This window comes from Myotis daubentonii, chromosome 18 (genome assembly GCF_963259705.1).
Source record: "Myotis daubentonii chromosome 18, mMyoDau2.1, whole genome shotgun sequence".
Classification (NCBI taxonomy): domain Eukaryota; kingdom Metazoa; phylum Chordata; class Mammalia; order Chiroptera; family Vespertilionidae; genus Myotis; species Myotis daubentonii.
Window position 1 is genome coordinate 10,954,323 of NC_081857.1, and position 26,023 is coordinate 10,980,345.

The following is a 26,023-nucleotide window of genomic DNA, read 5'->3' on the forward strand; positions in this document are numbered from 1 at the left end:
AAGTGAGAGGGCCCCAGTCATCTTGACAGTGTGCTAGGGTGAGGGACTGCGGCATGGAAGGGTTACAGAATGTTACAGAATATGCTAAGGGGAGGAAATGGGACATGAAAAATTGAATGTGCTGGGAGGGGGGACTGACGTATGGAGGATTGTGTCAGGGTTAGGAACCATAGAAGAAAAATTGCTAGATTGTCTTAGAAAAACAATGTGTTCTGATATGCTCCAGCCAGGTGTGACTCTGTTTACCCCCCCTTTGTGCTTATGAACTTTCTGTGAACTTCTAAGGAACAGCTAATGGAATGCTTTGTATTTTTTTCTAACACTGTTTTGCTATAAAGGATCATACTGCACCCTTGATCTCTGCCACATGCTCCGAAGCTCCCAGAGGGGGAGATAGGCGCTGTGGTCAGCTGGCCAGCTTAATAAAGGCTCTTAAATTTAAATTCTGAGTCGGTGGTCTATCTTGCTGAGCCAACCCATAACAGACAGGCATTTGACAGTGTCTGACACACACTTGGGCATGCAGTGGAGGTTTTCCTGTCTGTGTACTTGCTTTTCTGTTCTGTCTGCCTTTGGTTTTTGAATTCATGTTCTCCTCTTTCTTGATGTATTTCCTCATAGAAAGTAAAATATTGAGTTCCTGCATATTTGAAAGTGTCTTTATCCAAATACTTGATGGATAATTTGTTGGCCTTTTAAGATTATATCCTGAGTATGGCCTTTAGTTTAGCCTCCCAGCTACCTGAGACAAGCTTCCTTTAAATATTGACAAGGAGGCTTTCTGGCTTTCACAATTGGATTTGAATTGTGATTGGTTGCCTTGATCTTTCATTTTTCAGCTAAGTGGCACTGAGTCTGTATTAATGGCACTCAGCCACCCAGTTTCACAACCATTTTTGCCATTTCCACTGCCCCTCTCAAGTGTCTGAGGTATTGCCCAAGCCAATGCAACTCCTTCCATCTACATCCCATGGCACTTACCAGGTGAAAATGTTCATAGTTGCAATGCTACAGCAAACAGGACTATCAATATTCACCCATGACCAGTGATTGCCAGTTGGCTGGTGGTGATCAAAGTCTAGAATCCGATTCTTAGAGTTTGCCTTTGAGGTCCACTTGTGGTACAAACTGTCTTCAGTCAGTTTCTCCAGATTTGATAGTGTGCTCCTCAGGAAACACACACACACACACACACACACACACACACACACACACACACACACCCAAAACTGTAAGGCAATGAAGTAGCACGATAGGGGAGCAAAGAAACTGAGCAAGGATGTGTTCTCAAGGATGGGTTCTTCACTTGATCCATGGAGAGCTCTAGAGTACACATTGCCTCACAGAAAGTGGAGAGCAGCTACAGCATTTGGACAGGTTCAAGCCTGGGACTGAGAGGGCAGGATCCTCTCATGGCAAAGCCATGTGCAAGTCCCAGCATAATTATAGCCAAAGGCTGTAGTTGTAAGCTTAACCTTATGGTCCAAACTTGTGGTCCCCTGTGGCTGACTGATATATGCTACGGGAGGTACAGCAAGTAAACAAAGCTTGATCAGGTGCATGTAATTGAGTAGATTCAAAATCCATGAGACTGTTGTAACCACACCCTTACTTGCCTGGTGGAATCTGGCTACAAAATAAAGACTCGGCTTGCAGCCCGTGATGCTGTCTCTCCATCAGAGAGGGCAGCGTCCCACCCAGACCCTTCTCTTGTCTGTCTTTTCTTAATCCTTGACCGCCCCTCTCAGGTTCACCCATGGCCGTGCCAGCTCAGCACACAGAATTGTCCAGACTTAAGGCAAGGAATCAGGGCTTTTGTGTCCCAATATTAGTTGGGCATTGGTTGCTCCTGTGGGCTGGGGTAGAACTTCCAAAGTATTAGGATGAGGAGGCTCCTGCTATTTCAGCACATTCTCTGGAGAAGGTCACAATCTATGCCATTAACTACATCACCAATAGCTTCTGTTGGTGGACATGCCATCGGGGAAGGCCCAACAGTGTTGATTTACTCCCAAATGGCTGACTCATTGTCCTTACAGGAAGCCAATATTGCCCAAAAAGTGGAAATTATTTTGGCATAAAGAAAAAGCCTGTATTATCAAATCAGTCTTGGGCTCAGAATTTGACCTACCTGGTAGCTTCTAACTATCTATGAGGTTTGAGGGCAGGTTACTTTTTCTATCTAAACTGGTTTCCTCATTTATGCAATGAGGAAGGTAAAAACTATGTCATAGGGTTTTTTGAAGATTAATTATGATAATTTATATAAAGTTCTGGTACCCTACCTGCTGAAAGATTAAACCAGGCTTCTGGTTAATCTTTTAAATCACTTCTCTTTATTGTGATTCCTCTTTCTAAAGGAAGTAGCCATTTGGTGGCTTTGTTTTCCTTGATCTCTAGGAAGTTGACATTTATTTGTGCTTTCCTCAGCATTCCAAAGAGTTTCACTCAGTTCTATTTGGTAATTCTTCTCATTTATGTTTGAGAGAGAAGCATTTTGGTTCCTATGGGTACGTGGTAGTCATTTCAGCTCAGCTGAGTAGTGAAGATCCCTTTAGGACAATTTCCAGAGCTTACTCTTTTGTTTGAGGCAACTATCTAAGCACAGATATCCACAGCTGGTGGGCAAGATATGGAATCCAGGTTGGTAGTCTCATCTGTCCCAGTTAAGGAGACAAGTTAGGCAATAATCTGGATGAACAGTCAGGCAGTCTTCGATGGTTAAGAGACACTTAGTCTTGGGGTTACCAATTCACGAAGCAGAACAAATGTGCCTTCCATTCACGTGTCTCTTACTGCTCAGAGACAAAGCGCTGGGCTTCCTCCGCATCCAGTATCATCCAGTCAGTTGAAAAGTGACACTGAGCCTTCCTTTCTCCTTAATTGATCATCTCTAACCATTTACCTTTCAGTGCATGCTTCTCAGCTGCAGAAACAGACTAGCATAGTTCCCACACCAGAACGGTTTCATAGAGTGAGTCTTTTGGTGTTTCATGTATATCAGCAAACCCAGGAAGTAAAGAGGCTCCCATTGAAGTATTAAAGAATAATTATTGTTTGGACTAGATTCTTGAGTATTTTCTCACAGACTCATATTAGTGTGTTCTTGGTAGACCATAGGCTACTAGAAAGAAATTTAAATTTCTACATTAAAAAACTTTGTTCTATGAGCAATTCATAGTCCAAATTGAAGAAACCACTTTCCTGGACAAGGACTGTTTCTCAGATATTTTCCTTTCTTTTATACTCTGCCTTGTAATTCCTGGAGAGCCCACCACATACCCTGTGCATCAGGATCTGCAATCCTGGTACCTTTTGCCTTGTTTACTCAGAGAGGAATCATATGTCCAGAAAGAAACTCATTACCGTTACCATCCCAACAGCAATGAAGTCTTGGGGTTACAATAGTAAATATGTACAGAACCCCACCGGGCTCTTGCATCAAGCTCCACACTCTTCTTCCCAAACCTTATCAGCTCACCCTGACAGATCTGAGCTCAGCACCTGGTCTCCTAGTCACTCCCACTGCCCCTCCCTTTTTGGTGACACAGTGCTGGGCCCTTGCCAAGGCCGAGTTCCTTGGCTAGGCACCATTTTCACGCTTACTTACAGAGCATTTCTTCATTTTTATTCAAGGTGTCTTAGAACGCTAAGCCCAGTGTGGCACCTGAGACTCTGCACCATGCCCCCCAAGTTGCAGAGCATTCTCCCAGCCCTTTACCTCCTGGGGGTCTTGACCCTACTGCTGTGCCCTTCAGGCCTGTGTGGTGAGTACAGTGGTTATTGGGGAAAGGAGGTAGTTTCTCTAAGATATAAAGAAAAATACCAAACCACAGTTCATCAAATGTAGTCAATTGGTGGCTAGAATAATTGTGTTAATATATAAAAATTCTTTGGGGCTGCTTTAGCAAGGAATAATCTTTAATTTTGAAATCAATTTCTTATATTTCAATGCTCCAAAATGTTTAAAATACCTTCTAACTAAGTTAATTATGCCATCTACAATCTTAGTTAGTGATTCATTGGAGTGGGGGGGGGGGGAATTCTATCAGAAAAGCAAAATATTGTCCATTATCACTAACAGTAACTTTTCTAGAGTAAAATTTAGGACACTTAGAGAATTATAAACCATTACATAAATTTAAGACATTGTTATTGAAATGTAGAAAAGTTTTTATAAATGAAGAAGTAAAAGAGTTTGAGAGAACTTACTAGAACTTTTGAAGATCTGTTGTTATATGATCTAAATGGAAATGTCCTTTAAGCAAAATATTTTTCTCTTGTGCTAGAATTTTTTTTAATCTAAGAGAATTCATTTTCATAATAAAGATATCTCTATGCATATTCCCTGAAAATGGCTATCATGGCAGAAAAAATGTAGGATTTGATATTGCTTTGAGGGAAAATTCTGAAACTAAAATAATAGTTGAATGTTCTCATGTGAGCCAGCAGCTTGATTTGACAGTGTGGAAGCCATGCCTTCCCCATCACTGAGAGCGGGGGGAGGGGGGCGGGGGGGGGGGAAGCATGTGTTTATTAAGGAAGAATTTCTCCCTGGAAGGTGATTTTTCCCTCAAACACCTTAACATTACTGAGGAGTAGCACTATGATTAGGTTCTAGAAGAACATTCTGCCCAGGGGAAGTTCAGGCCTCCAAGTTGTCTCTGAGTTCTCCTCTCTTAGAGTCTGAGGTAACAGAAGAAAACCTTATTAAGTTGGTCAACATCTTTCGATTATTTCTTCATGTGTCTGTTTGCCTGTCTCTTTTCCTCCGGTTTCCTGAAATCTTCCATTATCAATGGCCTTAATCCTATGAAACGGCATTTAATGTCTGTCAACTTTGACCTGAAATCTCCCTTTCTGATTCTGCCTCCCCTTTTCTTTATAGTAACAACCTTCTGAGGCCAGAGACTTTGCTCATTGCCTCTGTATTGATCTGCCTCTGCTATCTTATCAGCTACTCGCTTCTACCCATCCTTCATGTATCTCCAAGTCATTCCTGGACATCTTTCCCTGATACTCTAGTCCTCAATTCTGTCAACCTTTTCCGGTAGAACTCATTTGTTGTCCTACTCTCCTAGCACTTGTGTGACTGGTGTTGTAGTGTAGCTATTTAAATGGCTCTATCTTATCTAAGTATATTTGCCGGGAGCCGGTCCATCCTTGCTGTTTCAAGGGACCTGGCATATATGGCATACGGTTCTTAATATGTTTGCTCACCTTCTTGGCGCTGTGTTTTAACCAAGGTCACCTCTCGGAGAAAGGTTGAATCCCCAGGTAGGGATTTTCCCCTGAAGTTAGGGAGAGAATAAAACCCCTCAACTAAGTGCCAGGCGGGTAATTAATCCCTTTAACTACGAACAATCATGCTTAAGCTACATAATCTTTTCTCCCTGGAATGGAGATAAGAAACGCCCTAACCTTTGTAATAGAGATTGATAGGATTGAATCAACTGGTATAAATACAGTTGTAAGAAGACACAGAACTCAGAACACAGAACTAAGGACACAGGGCTTGGAAGACAGGACCAAGAGAGACAGAGCCTAGGCACAGAACCTACACAGAACATTCTCTAGAGACAGAAGAACTTCACTGGAGAGAGCATGCTGGAGGATCCTGGAGAGGGACTGGCCTCGGAGCCTAGAGACAGAGCCTAGCGGGAGAACATGGCAAGGGATCCTGGACTGAACCTGACTACAGAGATTGGCAGGAGAACCTGACTGGAACCTGGACACTGAACCTGACTAGAGTACCTGTACAGAACCTGGCTGGAGACCCTGACAAGCGAACCCGGCTATGATGATCAACTGAACGCTATCTCTGTATCGTTCCTTCTTCGCCGACTCCGTCCACACCTTTGGGGACCCCTGGACCTGCTGGGGTTGGACCCCGGCATATATTGAAAGTATGGCTCTTAATATTGCCTGAAGAGCCTCGTACAGAACTCTATACATATGTTATTCATGAAAATTAAGAACTATTTTTTAATCCTCACCCAAGGACATTATTTTATTGACTTTAGAGAGAGAAGAAAGGAGAGGGAGAGGTAAACATTGATCTTTTGTTTCGTGCACGTGCCCCAACTGAGATGGAACCCACATTCTGGGTATGTGCCCCGGCCTGGAATAGAACCTGTGACCTTTTGGTGTTTGGGATGACACTTCAATCAACTGAGCCAAACTGGCCAGGGCAAGAGCTGCTTTTTTACATTTCTTAGAAGGTACTTAATCTGAGGGTACATGGGAGCTGTTGACTTACACACAGGTGGATTAAACAGAGTTTACCTTGGAATTGCTGAACTTCCCAGAGTTTAGCTTTGGAAGGGCAGACGTAGGGAAGCAGTGCTTGACTTGAGCTGAATCTTGGCCTCTCGGGTGTTTAAAGCTTGCTCTGTCTCCTGTGAGTTTGTTTGATTTTGTGGGTGCTTTATCATCACTGAGGATCTGCCAACTGCAATTCCTGGGGAACGGTCAAAACCACCTCCCAGTCTGGTTGATAGCTTCCCTGTTCCTATCTCCTAGATTTCTGGTGACTCCCAGAGCTTTTTTTTAACTGAGGCCTTCCTTGCACCTGAGGTGGTCCTTTTTGGATAGACCTGAGGAGGACTCCACCTGGTTGTCCTTTCAATGCAGCCTAGTTCTAGTCCATGGAAGGTACTTACCCTTTGTTCTGAATAATGTGAGGAAAAAGACCAATCCTACAGCACAGAAATCTGTCTTTTGCTGTCATCATCAGAACTGCTGAAAGAAGACATACCAGGCTTTCTCACAACCCTTTTCTCATCTGCATTATCTGGGGGTAGAGGTAGTATTCACCGGATATCAAAAGCGTTATAAAACACTTCCCCAAGTATTATGCTTAAAAAGTTAATTTAACTGGTTCTGAGCCACTGATTTTTCAAGTATGGTGTATTACTTGACATTGAAGTAACAAGAAACTGCTGTTCTAATCCCAAAATTTTATTAATCACTGGCACTTATGTAGAATATTTCACCCCTTTAAGGTTGTGTTTCCTTTTCTTTAGAATGGGCATGATGATAATACTGCGTCGAAGAGTTAATGTGAGGAGTAAATGATATAACATAATAGTATATGAAATGATTAACACAGTGGTCAAGGATTAACAAATCCTTTCTCTTAATTTTGTTAAGGAAATGAAACACACCTCAGTAGTATGACTTAATGACTTAGTTCTATCTCATGAGAGGAGTATCTCAATCTGAATTGTTAATCAAACTCTAGCTCATTCTCTTTCACCTTTCTGTATCACCATTCAAGATTGCAGAATACCTCCTGGTATTGCCCATGGATTCCATCATGACATAAGTTCATTTTTCTCCTTTACGACTGTGGTGCACTATGAATGTGATAAAGGATATGTTCTGGTTGGAGACCCCCAAGTGACCTGCAGAAGTTCACAATGGTCATCTCCAGCCCCTCAGTGTAAAGGTAATTTCAACTTTATTGATGGCTCTTGTTAAGGTAGAACCACCGTGAAACCTAGAGTCTCCTCCCAGCCAGAGGCAGCACTTAGAAATTTGTATTCTGTTTATTTATTCACTTCATGTAGTTAATATTAATGCATGCATATAGTACAATATTTTAAAACTGTGAACCAAGATGTATGTTTTCAGAAGTACGTTTTCTATAAGGCCACCTTTTTGCTTTGTTTTAATAAAAGTTTTAATTAAATATAACATGCTATAGAATTGTGCACAAATCTTAGGTATATAGGGCAACCAGTATCATGAAGTGAGCCTGAACCAACCGATGAAACTATAACTCAGGTCAAGAAACACTACTGTTGCCAACACTCAGAAGTGTTCCACATGTCCTCTCCCATTCGCTACCTACAGAAGGTCACTAGTCTAACAGCATGGGTTAATTTTTGCCAACTTTTAAACTTGATATAAAGAAAATCATGCACAAGACACTGGGGGGTAGGGGAGGCCTGGGGAAGGTCAAGGGGAGAAAAAAAAAGGAGACATATGTAATACTCTTTGTAATACTTTAAGCAATAAAACAAAATTAAAAAATAAAATAAAATAAGAAAATCATGTATGTACTCTATTGTGCCTGGCTTCTTTCCTCACCATTATGTTTTGGAAAATCACCTATGTTCTTACTTGTAATGAGAGCTATTCATTTTCATTGTTGTATAATATTCTTTTGGATGAATATACCCCATTTTATGTATCTTATACAAGTTTGAATTTTTTATGTTTTAGGCTACTATGAATAATGCTCTTATGAACATTCTTGTGCATGTCTCTTGGTACAAATATGCCAACATTTCTGTTGGGAATAAATTTAGGAGTAGAATTACTGTTTCATAGAGTATGCACATATTCATTTTTAGTAGTTGATACTGACTTTTGTTCAGAGATGGTTGCAACGATTTATATTTCCACCAGTAGTGTGTATGTGTTCTAGTTTTGATAAACAGAAGTTCTACATTCCAATTTGGCTCAATTTATCAATCTTTTTCTTGATGTTAGAGCTTTTTGTGTACTGTTTAATAAATATTTGTCTACAACAGGGTTCACAGAAATATAGTCTCCTATTGTTTTATCTTTCACATTGATACCCCCCAACCCACCTGGAATTTCTATGGGCTTATGGTGGAAATTAAAAGTCAAAGTTTGTTTTTCCTCAATGAATACTCCATGAACCCTGCACCACGTATTAAATGAACCATAGTTTCCACACTGCTCTGCAGTGCTGCATGTATGCTTTTGTTTCTGCAACCATATTCTCACAGCGAAGTTGACTTCATAGGAGGTTCCTGGTTGACCACAAAGGTTAGGTGTGCCTTTAAAAAAATACCACACTATAAAAAACAACTCAAGGGACTAATGTCTCTCCATTATTTCCATTCAGTGCAAAGAGATATTAAGAATATGCAACTTAAAATTATAGTCTTAGGATCATGTAAAAAGTAAGGTTTTGAGATATAGCTGCTTTGAAAACTCAGATTCTAGGACCACAGTACCTAGGTTTGTATCATAATCATGCTACCGAAAAGCTATGCAACCTTAGACAAGTCACATAAACTATCTGCACCTAATTTTCCTCTCTAGCAAAATGGAGATAATAATAATGTTTTATGTTGATAGTAGAATGTAAGTTATTTTTATTTTTTACTGTTACAGTAATACAATAAATAGAGGTCAAAACAACTCACATCATGCAGGTATAATTTATTATCGGTGTTATTCACCCCTCAGTATTCTCTACTATTGTAAGATCTTATTCTGAGAATCACAAGACGATCAAAATTGTGTTTCATGAACAACAGCGCTGTGTCTGAAACCAGAGGTAGAAAATGGGAAGCTGTCTGAGGATAAAGGTCTGTTTATTGAGTCTGAAAATGTCACCATCCAGTGTGACTCTGGCTACGGTGTGGTCAACTCTCAGAACATCACCTGCTCTGAAAACAGGACCTGGTACCCAGAGGTGCCCAAGTGTGAGTGGGTAAGTGGCACACACATCAGGGAGCTTTATCACATTCTCCAGAGCTTTGTCCCAATCAACACTGATGAGCTCTGACTTTTGTCAGGAATCGTTTCTGAGTTGTTTATATCACTTTTGGAATCAGCAATTTCACCCTCAAAGCCCTTGATGAGCTCATTAAGGCAAGTCCTAACTCTCTCAAGTTCTAATTCTCTCATTTAATAGCAAGAAAACCTAGGCCCCTAGATAGGAGGACAGGGTTCCAAAGACCCAGATAACCTGGGACCAGCCCTGTATTTTCTACTGTAAGTGCTATGCTTTTGCATCGCCATCAACACCATCCCTTCGGTGGTCCCTGAAGAGGTGCCCCGAGTGTCTTCGGCAGCACTGTTCCTCCCCTGCCACATTGGTCTGGAATCATTCTCTGATTTACGTCCTCATATCTTGGATTTCTTCCATCCATCCTGCGAGGGTCCTGATACTCCACTTTTGTTGTCATCAGTGAGGCATCCTGAAGGAATCTTCTACTTCCAACAGTTTGGAGAGAAATTCTCTCAAAATCCATCCTTTTTCTCTCTTTTAGGAAGTCCATAATGGCTGTGAACAAGTGGTAGAAGGCAGCAAACTCATGCAGTGTCTCCCAAGCCCCACGGACGTGAAAATGGCCCTGGAGGTGTACAAACTGTCTCTGGAGATTAAACGACTCAAGCAAGAGTAAGACTTGAAGAGGAACACCCATTAGAAATCAGTACAACATAAACGATGAACAAAAACAGACCTAGAGACAGGACGCATCGATCAGACTCTCAAACCTCAGAGGAAAGGTAGGGGAGGGTGAGGGTAAGGGGGAGAGATCAACCAAAGGACTTGTATGCATGCATATAAGCATAAGAGATGGACGCAGACAACAGGGGGTGAGGGCGGGGGCAGGACTGAGGGGATGAGGGGACAATGGGGGTATAAAGACACATTTGTAATACCTTAATCAATAAAAATAAAAAATAAAAATAAATCAGTACGTCGCTTTCCCCTCACTCATCACCCCCCAGTAAAGCATTAGGTACATTTTTTATTAGCAAGTCTACTGTACCTTAAGTATTATTTACTGGGGGGAAAAACAAACATCTGTTTTAGAAGAATCTTAGTGACACTGATAATGTAGAACTATTGATCATTTGTATCTTAGCTCATATTAAGCTCTGTTTTCCTGGATTTGGTGGAACGGCAGAAATAAATAATCAGCTGTCAAAAATTCAGTGTCTTTGTTTCCACTTTAATTCCTGTGTAATGCAAAACTAGGGTCCTCTATGAATCATGCTCTGATGTTTCTCTGATTTTTGCCCTTTTCCCTCTTACCATATTTCAGGGTACATGTGGTCCTCAAAAATACATGTTTGTGCCTTGTCTGAGGTGTCTTTACCCTGCATCTTCACTTCCTACTCATTCTTCAATGCGCAGGTCAAATATCACATCTTCCTCCACGCCTTCTCCTTTCTCTCCCTATTTGATCACCAGTATTTCTCTGGAACAACTTCTCACTTCCTCTTTCTATATATTTTTTTGACCTTGAAAATGTTTATTGAAGCTTCTTTTTTTTTAAGTTTTATTGCTTAAAGTATTACAAAGGGTATTACATATGTCTCCTTTTTCCCCCCGCCCTTGACAATCCCTCTTTATATTTTTAGCTTCACTTGGTTTTGCACAACTTTCCTTCCATTCAAGAATCACTAGCTTGAAAGCCTTTGAAGGCCTGATCTATGTTCCACCCAAACATTCCTGTTGGGCATGCCCAAGTCTTCCAATTGCATCTAACCACTTCGGAAATATGTCTATTAAAATGGCTTTCGTGTCTCTTTTAAGTCAGATTCCCCAGAAGCAGACACTGGGAAGAGGATTCGTGTACAAGCAATTTATTAAGAAATGGGAAAGGAGGTAGGGAGAGCGGGGAAGGCAGGGAAGGATCCTAGGAAGGTGATCAGGCAAAGAGAATGGCTTAGCCTTGTCCCAAAGGGAACTCTCAGCTAGGAATGTGCTTGAGCTCTGTCCCAATTCCAGGCAAAGAAACTGGGCTTTCATTCCGCTGTACCCGTCAGTAATTGGTAAATGGCCACTCCGGGGGCTGACACCCAGCTCTCTCTATGTGGGGACAGAGCTGTCCAGCAGCCAAGAGAGTAGAAGGCATGGCCTTTAGAAACCAAAGCACAGAGAAGCCGGCACAGGAGTGCACAGAAATGGTAAAAGGGATGTGAGGGGCTGGGCGGCGCTGACTTCATGAGTCCCTCTTATATCTCTGGATATTCTTGGGCGCCTTATATTTCCAACAGTCACCATTTCTTCCAGTTTTGGGGCTCCTTTGAAATCTCATTCTACTCATGTTTCTTACTCTGGCTACCTCCGGTTCGCCACCGCCTCTTGATTAATAATGGAGAACATCGCCTCTTTCCTTGATTTCTGCAAAATAACAGTTATACAAGAAAGCTGTGTAGCCCCGGCAGTGTGGCTCAATGGTTGAGCGTGGACCTAGGATCCAAGAGGTCAGGGTTAGATTCCTGGTCAGGGTACATGTCCGGTTTGCCGGCTTAATCCCCACTAGGGGGCAGGCAGAAGGCAGCTGATTGATGATGTTTCTCTCTCATTGATATGTCTGTTTTTCTCCTTTCTTTCTAAAAATCAATAAAAAGATTTTTTAAAAAAGAAAGAAAGCTGCATAGCTGACTTTTACTAAAGCTTAGAGTTAACAGAGGGGTATGAGGCTGCTACAACACTGGACTTCCACAATGCGTGTGACATAACTAATCGGAAAAGACCATTGGCTTCCGCTGCCATCAGGAATATCATCTGGCTGGCTTTCTCTGCATGACCCTGCCAGTCTCCCGGCTGGTCTGATCTGCCACTTTCCCCCTCAAGTCTCTCCTTGACACATGTGATCCATTCTTGCTCCCACTATCCCAGGAAGCCATTTCCCTTCATTAGGGAAAAGATTTTAGCTCTTGGTCTTTCCCTAGTCTCAGGGATTTATATCCAAAAACTTACGAATATACTCAAATAAACAAAGGACCATCCATTAGGTTTGAGCACCACGCTGTGGAGATCTAGAGGAATCTCTGAAATATGAGTCTTTCTGTATTTCCTCACCCTCAAGTCTCTGTGGGGGGCAGTGTGGAGACATTCTCGCAGGGATGTGAATTATGTCACTTTTTCCCCCCTAAATTAATTTCACATAATTACAATGATAAAACTAATACGTGTATGTGCACGCAATAATTCAAAGAGGGTGGTAAAAAATAAAAATAAAATTCCTCTCTTTGTGCCTCAGTCCTACAGCTCCTGCTGATTAGCTTAGCCCCGCTGAAGAGGAAACACACACTATATCACTTGACTTTTTAGCTCGAAGCCATGTATTTTAATTTCTTGCTATAAAATTATCTCTCTAGCTCCTGCCCTGCCCTCTCCCCACTCTCTCTCTCTCTCTCTATTGGTCAGTCTCATTTATTTATTTTTCTTTTATTGCTTACTTATTTTCATGGCTTTAAGTAATATATTTAAACCTGTACTATTTATGCAACTTTATTTTTAACAATTTACTATTTTATTAAAGCAATACATAAAATAATTTAAAAATAAAATAATCCAAGAAGACTTACAATGAAAACTCTAGTGTTCCAACTCATTTAATCTTATCCTTTGGTTTTATCCTCCTCCCCCCCGCCCCTCCCCCCCCAATAATCATTTTCAACTCCTTTGGCTCTTATGACATTTATCTATATATTTCTAAATAATATTCTCATTCTGCATATATTATTTTAAGCATTATGTATTTGTGGAGAGCGGCTACAGCGTTTGGACAGGCTCAAGCCTGGGACTAATGAGAGGGCAGAATCCTCTCGTGGCAAAGCCACGTGCAAGTCCCAGCACAATTATAGCCACAGCTTGACCTTATGGTCCGAACCTGTGGTCCCACATGGCTGAGTGATATGGGCTGCGGGAGGCGCAGCAAGTAAACAAAGCTTGATCAGGTGCATGTAATTGAGTAGATTTGAAACCCACGAGAACATTGTAACCACGCCCTTACTTTGCCTGGTGGAATCTGGCTATAAAATAAAGACTTGGCTTGCAGGCCATGGCGCTGTTTCTCCATTAGAGAGGGCAGCGTCCCACCCAGACTCAGCTTTCTTCTCCTGTCTGTCTTTCTCCATCCTTGACTGCCCCCACTCAGGCTCACCGAACCTGGCTGTGCTGGCGCGGCACAGTATTAACTTAGTACTAGTAAGAGAGAATAGAGTTTAGGTCTTTGCCATCTTTCCTCACAGAGTAGTTACATCCCACTCCTTGGTTAATATTCAGTGTTTACATTATTATGACTAAGGAAGTCAAGCCAAGGTAAGACAAGCAATGATCTATGTGTTTATTTACTTACAACTCTTTAATTTGTATGGAATTAATAGTTGATCTTGTCTTTTGGTTTAGTTTTCTAAGTTCCCGTTGCTGATTCCTGCTACATGCTCCCATAGATCTGTCATAGTCTAGTAATCTATATCCTAGTGGTCAGACCTATCAGATGCTGTTTCAATTCTATACACTCCCATCTAGTTCCTGGAGACTCATTCCCAGACCCTTTCTATTCAGTGGCTCTGAAATGAGCTGCTTATTTATATTATTATTTATTATTATTTTTAGAGAGAAAGGGAGGAGAGAGAAACATCGAGAGGGAAACATTGATGTGAGAGAGAAACATGGACCAGTTGCCTCCCATAGGTGCCCCAACCAGAGATGGAAGCACAAGCTAGGTATGTGCCCTGCCTGGAAATCGAACCTGCAACCTTTCTGAGTATGGCAAGGCACTCCAGTCAACTAAGCCACCTGGTCAGGGTTAGCTGTTTCATATCTTAGGTCTTTTCTTTGCTGTTCTCCTTATTTCTTTGATTCTAAGTCTTTGTTTTAATTTTCTCATTTTTGCTGGAACAGATCCTTCAGAAGATGCCTAAGACAGTGTGCCTGGGAAATGTACTTTTGAGTCCTTAAATGTCTTAAAACATCTATTTTTCTTACCCTTACAGTTAATTGATGGATAGGTTGTATGTAGAAGTGTGGGTTCTCTCAGAATTTTGATGATATTTCTCCATTGCTGTGTGCCTTCCTGTGCTGCTATGGACTAGTCCATGATATTCCAATCCTTGATACAATGTTGTTCATCATTTTTTCCCTCTCAGTCTGAGATATTTTAGTACCTTCTCTTTATTAATGTGGCCTTGTTTTAGAATGCTTTTGATCAGGGGTCCTCAAACTACGGCCCGCGGGCCACATGCGGCCCGCCGAAAACATTTATCCGGCCCGCTGGGTGTTTTTGCCACAACTGTGTGCATAGGAATTTGTTCATAGTTTTTTTTTTTAAACTATAGTCTGGCCCTGCAACGGCCTGAGGGACAGTGAACTGGCCCCCTGTTTAAAAAGTTTGAGGACCCCTGCTTTTAATGCATTGACCCAGGTCCTTGCTGGGACTTTTAGATATGGAAACATGTTCTTTAGATCAGGGAAACATTTTAGAATTTTTTGTTTTCACTTTATTTTTTTTCCCACCCCCTGGTACTCCTTTAGTAAAATATTGTTATAAATGATAGATCCTCCCTTCCCCCAACTCGTGGGCGGGGTGTGACGTAACCTGCAGCCCAGAAATACCTGTGTGACTAACCAGGTACCTTATATGGACTATACATTGGACCACCAATCAACACCTGCCAAATACCCTAAGCCCTTGTCCTATATGGACAATGTAGTAAGCCACCAATCAGTGTGCGCCTAGTACACTAAGCCCCCCACCCCTTCCCATTCTGCCCCTCAAAAGGCGTGCCCACCCCTGCACGTGTTGCTGTCTTCCCCTTGTGAGGCAGCCTGGCAGGTGCTTCTCCTCTAATAAAGCCTGTAGTCCTGGTTTTAGGCCTCCGTCTGATCTTTCAATAAATGTTATTTCTGTCCTACTTTCCGTACTTTGTTCTTAGTGTTCTACTTTCTAGGAAATTTTCCTGACTTCGTATTTTAAGATTGTTATTGAAGTTTAAAATTTATCTTTTTTAAAAAATTTCAATAGCTAGTTCTTATTCTGTATACATTACTTTTAAGTAAGATCTTGTTCTTTTTTCATGAATACAATGCCACATTTTTCTGTCTCTGAAAATATTAATTATAAGGTGGCTTTTGGGGGGATATTACTTGCTTTCTGCTCATATGAAGAAATGAAACTCCAAAATATTAACTGATATCTCTGTATGTATGAGTGATGCCTCTCTAATGGTCAGCTTCTTTTAGCATGATAGGCAGCAAGAAGATTTAACTATTTGCGTGTTTGTTTTAGTTTGAAATGAACATGTATCTGCAGTCTTTTTTGTAGGTGCTCAATGCCTCCTGAGAAGGTTTCTGTAATCTCCTCTTTATTTAAAAAAATATTTTTATTGATTTCAGAGAGGCAGGGAGAGGGAGAAAGAGTTAGAAACATCAATGATGACAGAGAATCATGGATCGGCTGCCTCCAGCACGGGCTGCGAGCCTGCACCGTGCCCTGACCGGGAATCAAATCGAACCATTACCTTCTGATTCATAGGTTGATGTTCAGCCATTCAGTGGTAATATCCTCTGTGGGAGACCAATTCCAGCATGACAGCAGGGCTGCATCTGGGAACGGCTGAAGGCATTTCCCCAAACCTGAATAGGATACATTAAATTGATTCTTGGCTGCCAGACAGCTAAAAGGCGTCTTAATCTACATGTTATTGCCTCCTATGGCCAAACACCTGAACAGCCGTAGGCTAATTCCCCCATTCTGCCAGTGTTTCTGTATAACCTTTGAAGTGTGTATCTCTCCCTTGCCTCAGGACAAATTGTGTTAATAAAAAGTATGGGGTCCTGGGGACAGCGAGAGAACCTAAGGCCTTACAGTGGTTCTCAACCTTCCTAATGCCGCGACCCTTTCGTACAGTTCCTCATGTTGTGGTGACCCCCAACCATAAAATTATTTTCGTTGCTACTTCATCACTGTAATTTTGCTACTGTTATGAATCGTAAGGTAAATATCTGATATGCAGGATGGATTTTCAGGGGTTGCAACCCACAGGTTGAGAACTGCTGCTTAGACTTAAGACCTTAGCTCCTTTAGCTAAGCTCCTCTGACCCCCAATGCCTTTCAAAATTATATTTCGTCTCTAGACTCTTTATTAGCCTCTGGATTCCTATTTAACACCTACGCACAGCCTTCTCCAGATTCCTGAACCCTTCTTGATGCTGGGACAAGAACCCCAGCAATCCTCTTTATTGATCTATCTACCTTAGACTTTTCTCTTGAGCTTCTACTACTTGTATGTGCTATGTAAAATTAAGAAGTGAGTGCTTGTAAGTTTATGTTCAATTTCACTGCCCTTTTCATCTGCCAGCCTTTACCTACATACTATTATTTTTACATTGAATCATATATAGCACTTAGATTTTATTGATTATCTGTGACCATTACCCATTGAAGGCAGAACTAACTACACTTACCATTTCATTTGTGGGGTTTGTTCAAAGTAAGTGTTCAATAATCATTTCATAAAGGCCTATATGAAGTTCTATGAGCTAAAACTTGGCACAAAGGTCACATTTTAAACTTCCTGCTGAATGCAATTTCTTCTATGGTATCACAAACCAAAATCATGTAGTATGTTCCTTTTCTGGGCTTAACCAGAGAGTCCCAGGGCCATGAAAAGGGTCAAGAACAGCCAAGATAATCTTGAAACAGAACAGAGCTGAAGGACTAACACTACTAGATTTCAAGAATGATTAGAACGCTATATTAATAAAGGCAGTGTTGTGTTGGTACCAATAGAATCAAGCTGGCTATATGGATGAATACAGAATTGAGACATATTTATGTGTATCTTAATATATTTACCTTAATTGTGACAAATTTGACACTTCAGTGTGGTAGGCAAGTATTTATTACATGCATATTTCCTGGGTCAACTGGAGAGCTACATGGAAAAATTTGTCTGACACCCTACCATATTTCTACTGCAGTGAAGTACAAAGTGGATTATAGATTTACACGTGAAAGGTAAAAATAAATAACAGCCCTATCTGGTTTGGCTCAGTGAATAGAATGTTGGCCTGTGGACTGAAGAGTCTAGGGCAGCGGTTCTCAACCTGTGGGTCACGACCCCTTTGGGGGTCAAACAACCCTTTCACGGGGGTTGCCTAAGACCACCGGAAAACACATATATAATTACATATTGCTTTTGTGATTAATCACTATGCTTTAATTATGTTCAATTTGTAACAATGAAATTGGGGTCACCACAACATGAAGAACTGTATTAAAGGGTCGCGGCATTAGGAAGGTTGAGAACCACTGGTCTAGGGTTTGATTCCAGTTAAGGGCACATGCCCGGGTTGCAGGCTTGATCCCCAGTAGGGGGCATGCAGGAGGCAGCCAGTCAATGATTCTCTCTCATCATTGTTGTTTCTATCACTTTCCCTCACCCTTCCTCTCTGAAATCAATAAAAATATATTTAAAATAAATAAATAGCACACATAGAAAAATACCTTTATGATCTTGAGTTAAGCAAATCTTTAGTATATAAACAGCATAAGAAGCATGCTGTAAAAAATGTTATAAATTGTCCAAAATTAAAATAATAATTTCTATTTATTTAAAGACATCATTAAGGTTTCAAAAGAAGATGTAGAAATGGCTAAAAGCACATTTACTCAGTCTCATTAGTCATTAGGGAGACACAAATCCAAACCACAATGACGTAACACTTCCCACCCACTAGGATGACTATATATACTGGTAGTTCTAAAAGGGGAGGATTTGGAGGAACTGGAACACTCATATATTGCTGATAGTAATGTAAAATGTCTTAGTTGCTGTGAAAAAATACATCAGTTCTTAAAAATATTAGAGTTACCATATGATCTAGCAAGTCACACCTAGTGATAGTCCCATGATATTCATACAAACACGTATACACAAATGTTCACAGCAGCATTACTCATGACAGCCCCAAAGTGGAAACCACCCAATTGATAAATAAACAAGTGTGGTATATCCATACAATGGAATATTATTCAGTCATGAAAAGCAATGAAGTGCTGACACATGCTACAGCATGGATGAACTTTGAAAAACATTATGCTATGTAAAAGAAGCCAGACCACAAAACCACTTATTGGATGATTTAATTTATATGAAAAATCCAGAACAGGCAAACCTATAGGCACACAAAGTAGATGTGGAGGGAGAGGGAAGAGTGATTGCTGAAGGATAAGGTGTTTCTTTTTGGGATTATGAAAATGATCTGAAATTAGATAGTGGTGACAGTTGCACAACCTTATGAATTGTACATTTAAAAATGGTAAATTTTGGCCCTAACTGGTTTGGCTCAGTGGATAGAACGTCGGCCTGTGGACTCAAGGATCCCAGGTTCGATTCTAGTCAAGGGCATGTACCTTGGTTGCAGGTACATCCCCAGTAGGGGGTGTGCAGGAGGCAGCTGATCGATGTTTCTCTTTCATCAATGTTTCTAACTCTATCCCTCTCCCTTCCTCTCTGTAAAAAATCAATAAAATATATGTAAAAAAATAAAAATGGTAAATTTTTTGGTATATCAATTGTATCTCAAAAAAAGAGAGAAAAAGCCACTTAATTGCATACCCAAATTCAGACGTTCAAATCAGAGATACTCTAGTATCTCAGAATTGAAGTGTATTTGGAGATAATGTCCTTAACATGTGATTAAGTTAAAGTCGTGTATTTAGTGTGGGCCCTAATCCAATATGATGGGTGTCCTTATATGAGGACACATGTGCATGTAAAGGGATGATCATGTGCAAATACAGCAAAAGAGTGGACATCTGTAAGACCAGGAGGGACCTGAAGCAGGTTCTCCCTCCTCGCCCTCATTAGAAACTAACCCTGATAACACTTTGATATCGGACTTCCAGTCTCCGGAACTGTGAGAAAATAAACCTCTGTGTCTAATACAGACGCCATTAAAGGAATGAGAAAGCAAGCTGCAGCCTAGGAAGTGACATTTGTAATAACGATGCCCAATCAAGGACTTCTAACCAAAGTATAGAGTATCCCCCCAAATGTATACACACACTTCGAATAATTATAAAGGCAGTGTTTATTAACATACATTTCACTTTCGCTGGGCCAGTGTGGCTCAGTGGTTGAGCGTTGACCTATGAACCAGGAGGTCAAGGTTTGATTCTCGGTCAAGGGCACATGCCTGGGTTGTTGGCTCAATCCCCAGTAGGGGGTGTGCAGGAAGTAGCCAATCAATGATTCTCATCATTGATGTTTCTATCTCTCGCCCTCTCCCTTCCTTCTGAAATCAATAGAAAAAATATTAAAAAATACCTTTCACTTTCAAAATTGAGCTCTCAGCTATGAAAGTGTGTATACATTCTTTGGGCGGACCCCCTGTATATAAAGAACTCCTACAAATCAATAAGAAAAATATAATCAACCCACTAAAAGAATGAGCAAAAGACCTGGAAGGTCATAAAAAAAAGATATTCAACTGTCCTATACACATATGAAAATATAATTATCAGGGAAATTATAATTAATATCACAGTTTTTTGTTGGACCACAGCATGGATGGACCTCAAGGATATTATGTTAAGTGTGGGGCAGGGGGAGAAATGCGTGAACTATTTTTTTTGTTTTTAGTTTAAATAAACTGAATAAACTGTAAAAATAATATGAAAAAAACCCTTTAATGTGAAAGGTCTTAATCTAAACTAGTGAAATATTTCCCCTTATAGAGATTCATGCATACAGCTAAAGAACAATGTTTTAGTGTACTATATTGCACCAAAGTTCCCAAAAACAAGTAAAGCAACTGCAAGTGGATTTTGTTTCTTAAAAGAAAGAAGTTGAAGAGAAATAAATGGTTGTATATCTGAAGTGGCTGTTGATTCCCATAAGAGTTAAAGCAGGTCAAGGAAACACACACAAACACACACAAAGGCCACTCACAAACACACGAGGGATTAGGCTGTCTCTTCCACACAGAATTTCAAGTACAGCTACAGTTGTTATGTTCTGAGAAAGTAACTTGGACTTGTTGCTAACAGCAATACATGAACAAGTATATTAGAAAAAAAAGCACAGTGCAGTTTCACTGCAACTACAGAAGAATTGCTAAGATAATAACATATCAAGTATTAGCAAGAATATATTGTAATCAGAACTCTGAAAAATTGTTGGTGAAAATATAAAATTCATCCACCTGTCTTGGCAAGTTTGTTAGCAGTAACTACAAAAGCTGGGCATGTGCTTACTCTATGATCCCTTGTAATTTCACCCTAGGTATTACCCCTCAGGAGTGCACACACCTGTCCCACTCCCACAATGGACCTGCAGTAGAATGTTTGCAGCAGCCGTATCTGCAATAGTCCCAGACTAGAAACTACCCAAATGCTCATGGGTGGTAGAGGGGATACATTAATTGGGGTATGTCACAGGGTGAAATATACCAAAACAGTGGAATGAATTTCTTTCTTTTTTTTTTTATCCCCCCGCCCTAGACAGTCCCCTAGCCTCCCCTATCACCCAGTGTCTTATGTCCATTGGTTATGCTTATATGCATGCATACAAGTCCTTTAGTTGATCTCTTACCCCCCTACCTCCTGCCCCCCAACCCTCCCCGGCCTTCCCGCTGCAGTTTGACAATCTGTTTGAGGCAGCTCTGCCTCTGTATCTATTATTGTTCAAAAGTTTATAATGGTCTCTATTGTCCATGAATGAGTGAGATCATGTGGTATTTTTCCTTTATTGACTGGCTTATTTCACTTAGCATAATGCTCTCCAGTTCCATCCATGACGTTGCAAATGGTAAGAGTTCCTTCCTTTTTACAGCAGCATAGTATTCCATCGTGTAGATGTACCACAGTTTTCTAATCCATTCATCTACTGATGGACACTTAGGCTGTTGTGGAATGAATTTCAAAACAGAATAGTGCATACGATTATTTCATTTGTTTAATCTACAAAATCAGGCAAAAGCAAGCCATAGTGAACAATGTCAGAATAGCAGTCCCTCTTAGAAAGGGGGCCTGAGGAGGGCTATGAAGACTCTGATAATGTTTGTTTCCTTTTTTTTTTAAATATATATTTTATTGTTTTTTTTTACAGAGAGGAAGGGAGAGGGATAGAGAGTTAGAAAGATCAATTAGAGAGAAACATTGATCAGCTGCCTCCTGCACACCCCCTATTGGGGATGTGCCCGCAACCAAGGTACATGCCCTTGACCGGAATCGAACCTGGGACCCTTGGGTCCACAGGCTGACGCTCTATCCACTGAGCCAAACCAGTTAGGGCTGTTTCTTCATCTGGGTGGTGTTTCATGGGTTCGATTCAGTGTGTGAAAAGTCAACTAGCTCTATAGTTAAGATATTATACCTTTCTTGTATTCATATTATATCTTAATAAAAATTAAGTAAAACATGGTAATGTAAGAAAAAGGATAGGGAATATAGTTAACAATACTGTAATAACTATAGTTACCAGGTGGGCATTTGAATTATCAGAGGGAACACGTTGCAACCTATATGAATGTCTATCTGCTGTGTTATATGCCCGAGACTAACACAAAAAAAAGTGTTGAGTACAAACTGTAATTGAAGAATAAAATTTTAAAAATTAAATAAAATATTGGAAAGAAGGTATGTCTTCTGTACCCTTGTGATCTGGGAGGTAATGGCAGTCTTTTTTTATTTGCTTAGACAGCGGTTCTCAACCTGTGGGTCGTGACCCCTTTGGGGGTCGAACGACCCTTTCACAGGGGTCTCCTAAGACCATCGGAAAACACATATATAATTATATATTGTTTTTGTGATTAATCACTATGCTTTAATTATGTTCAATTTGTAACAATGAAAAATACATCCTGGATATCAGATATTTACATTACAAATCATAACAGTAGCAAAATTACAGTTATGAAGTAGCCACGAAAATAATTTTATGGTTGGGGGTCACCACAACATGAGGAACTGTATTAAAGGGTCACGGCATTAGGAAGGTTGAGAACCACTGGCTTAGAGTATTCCTACCAATAATGCATTCAGATGCCATAGAAACTGCCATTTTCCTCACAGTACGATCTTGTCGAAGTTTTTATTGGCGGCCACTTTTTTTGCCCTTTTACAGCTGTACGTGATATCCCTAAGGTTACTATCCCACCAGTTTCGTGGGACACTGTGGCTAAATCCCATATCCAGAAATGTTATCTGTGTTGTTTTGGCTCCCTGGGGTGGCTCACTGATTTTCAGCAGTGCAGCGAACAATAACTAGGGTAATAGAGTTTGTTGTTAGTCTCCAGATTATTCTATTACAGCAGATCCTTGGGAGTTCAGAGTATAGTTCCTATGTCCCATTGGTAAGGTCTATCTCCAATTATACATCTCAAGCTTTGGGTATCTCAAACTATGGCTGGTGAGATAACCTGGGCTTGGCCATATCGTACCTCTCCCCTTCATTGTCCCAATATTTTCCTCACAGATATTTAGACATAATGGGTGTGGGGACTTTGCCTCAGTCCCAGTGTTACCACTACTCTACTCAATGATAGTATTCACAGTATTGACAAATGTCAAGAGGAAACTCAGATTGGTGAGATCAGATATTTGGGTAAATCAAATCCTTTGCTTATATGAAAGATATAGAAGTAAAGAAGGAAGTTATCATGTCCTAGCTGGTTTGGTTCAGTGTATAGAGCGTTGGCTGGAGGACTGAAGGGTCCTGGGTTCAATTCTGGTCAAGGGCATGTACCTCTGGTTGCAGGCTCAATTCCCAGCCCCGATCAGAGTGCATGCAGGAGGCAACCAATAGATGTTTCTCTCTCACATTGTTTTTCTCTCCGTGTCTGTCCCCCTCCCTTCCACTCTCTCTAAAAAAATCAATGGAAAAATATCCTCGGGTGAGGATTAACCAAAAAAACAAAAGAAGGAAGTCATCAAGGGTGGATAAAGAGCTGAGAGAGCAGGCATACTCTCCAGGTTAGACAGGGGTCAAGTTTCCGGACTTCAGAATCATCACAATGGGGAGATACACTGCTGAGATGACTTTTATCTTAGGAAAAGCCTCAGGGAACTTCTGGAAACTTGTGCTCCCTTCTGAGCGTCGCCTTACAACATTGGCCCAGTTCTACACGCTGACATTTGACAAAAGCAAATCAATAAAGAAAACCGAGACCCTCTGACAAATAGTGCTAGAGCAGCTGGACATTGCAGGCAAACATGAATCTTAATTTAAATTTCACATCTTATCGAAAAAATTAACTCAAAATGAGACCCGGACTGAAATGTAAAACATGAAATGCAAAAACCTTTTTAAAAAGCACAGGAGAATTTTATGGGATCTGAGATGTAAATGTAAAGTGTAAAACTATAGCACTTTTAGAAAAATATATGAGAAAAACCTTGGAATATATGGCTCGGCAAAGAGTTTCTAGACTTGAAACCAAAAGCATCATTTGTAAAAGGAAAAAATGATGTTAGACATCCTCAGAATTAAAAACTTTTGCTCTGCAAAATATGACATGAAGAGGATGAAAGACAAACTACCATCTGGAAGAAAATACTTTCAAACCATGTATCTGACTAAAGACTACTATCTGAAATAGATAAACAGCCCAAAACTCAACAGGAAAGCAAACAATCCCATTAGGAACCAGGCAAAAGTCACAAATAGATATTTTACTGAAAAGTATATGTCAATGGAAAATAAACATATGAAAAGATGTTTAGCATCCTTAGCCATTAGGAAAATGCAAATTAAGGTAACAAGATACCACTAGATGCCTAGTAGAATGGCCAAAGTAAAAAATGCTAATACCAAATGCTGGCTAGGGTGCGGACAAACTGAGTCATTTGACATTGCTGGTAGGAATGTAAAATGGTCCGCCTGTCTGAAAACAATATGATAGTTTCTTAAAAACCTAAATATGCAACTCCCACATGCCCCACCAATTGCATCCCTTTGTTTAACTTATGTTCACACAAAAACCTGTACATGAATGTTCTTATCACCTCTATTCGTACTAGTTAAAAACTAGACATAGCCAGCCCTGGTTGGGTAGTTGAGTTGGTTAGAGTGTCATCCCAATACAAGTTTGTAGGTTCGATCCCCAGTCAAGGCACATACAAGAAACAACCAATGAATGCATAAATAAGTGGAACAAGTCTCTCTCTCTCTCTCTCTCTCTCTCTCTCTCTCTCTCTCTCAAATCAATCAATAATTAAAAAAAACACATTCAATGATTCTAATTTTAAAAAACCCACAGAAACAGTGTAGATGCCACCTCAAGGTGAGTAGTTAAAATACTGTGGTGCATTCATACAGTGGAAAACTACTAGCAGTTGAACAGACTATTGACACATACAAAAACTTGAATGGATATTAAAGGAATTATGCTGAATGAAAAAAAAAAATCCAACTAATCCCCAAAGATTCCATACTGTATTATTCCATTTATCTAAAACTTTTGAAATGGAAGCCAGACTAGTGGTTGCCAGGGGTTAGGGATGGGGCGATGGCCAGGACAGAGGTGCTGTGGTTATAAAAGGGCAACACGAGGGATCCTTGTGGTTATGGAACTGTTCTGTGTCTTCACTGGTGGTGGATACACCGTCCTGCGTCTGTGATAAAACTGTATAGAATTGAATAAGATCAATGTCAATATCCATTCATTCAGTAGCTCTTGATTATTTCCTTTCATGACTTGGAGGAGGGAGTTAGTGCTTCTTCTTTCTAGCTCTTTCCCCCATTTTCTTATCTTCCATTTCATGATCTAGTTATCTATTTTTCTAGGACAATTATTCACACTATGTTTATAGTGGAGAGTACATATCTGGTTCAGATCCTGGCTCAGCTACGTATTGATTACAAGTCTTTGGGCAAGTGTTACTTAACCGTGTTTGAGAAGGGGATACAAAAAATCATAGGATTATTGTAAGATTAAATGGAAGCATTTATGGAGAGTGATTTATACTTGGAAGGAATAATTAAAAACAGTCTTTTAGTGAATGTTTAAATTGCTTGTTTTTTCTAATACTCAGTATTGTCTTAGATTCTCTTTCTGAAGTCAGACAAATTCATGGTGTATTTATTTGCTTTCCTTTCTCTCCAGGAAGGTTGAAATTTAATTGTGCTGCAATCAGTATTACGTCATCATTTATCCAGTTATCTTTGGTAAGAGCTAAGCACTTTGGAGTTTGAACTCAGTAGGTAGGTTATTTTCAGGACCGTTTCCCCTAAATTGTCTTAATCAACATCAGCATATCTTCAAGTATTACTTCCCATGAAAGGTAAAAAATATGCATGTAAACACTTGTCTTGCTGCTTTTATCAGAGACATAATTCCGACTGGATGTGTCATTTGGCTGATCTAACACATTCCAAATACTCTCAAGTTCTTACAAAACCTTCCTCTCTTCCTGGTTCACCACTCCCAACCACCTCACTGTCTGGTGCATGCTTTTCAGTGGGGCAGGCACCACCATTCCCTTTTCTAACAGATTAGAAT

At 40.4% G+C, this 26,023-nt stretch overlaps 1 protein-coding gene across 3 annotated transcripts in view; it reads left to right on the forward strand.

Moving 5' to 3' along the window:
• Positions 1–3,634: 3,634 nt before the first annotated feature.
• Positions 3,635–26,023, forward strand: part of CD55 (CD55 molecule (Cromer blood group)) — a 95,616-nt gene continuing 73,227 nt past the window's right edge. For all 3 annotated transcript variants that reach the window (XM_059674934.1, XM_059674940.1, XM_059674941.1), the window contains exon 1: positions 3,635–3,767. In XM_059674934.1, coding sequence (XP_059530917.1) covers positions 3,683–3,767 — 85 coding nt within the window. In that variant the 5' untranslated portion in view covers positions 3,635–3,682. The remainder of the gene's footprint in view (positions 3,768–26,023) is intronic.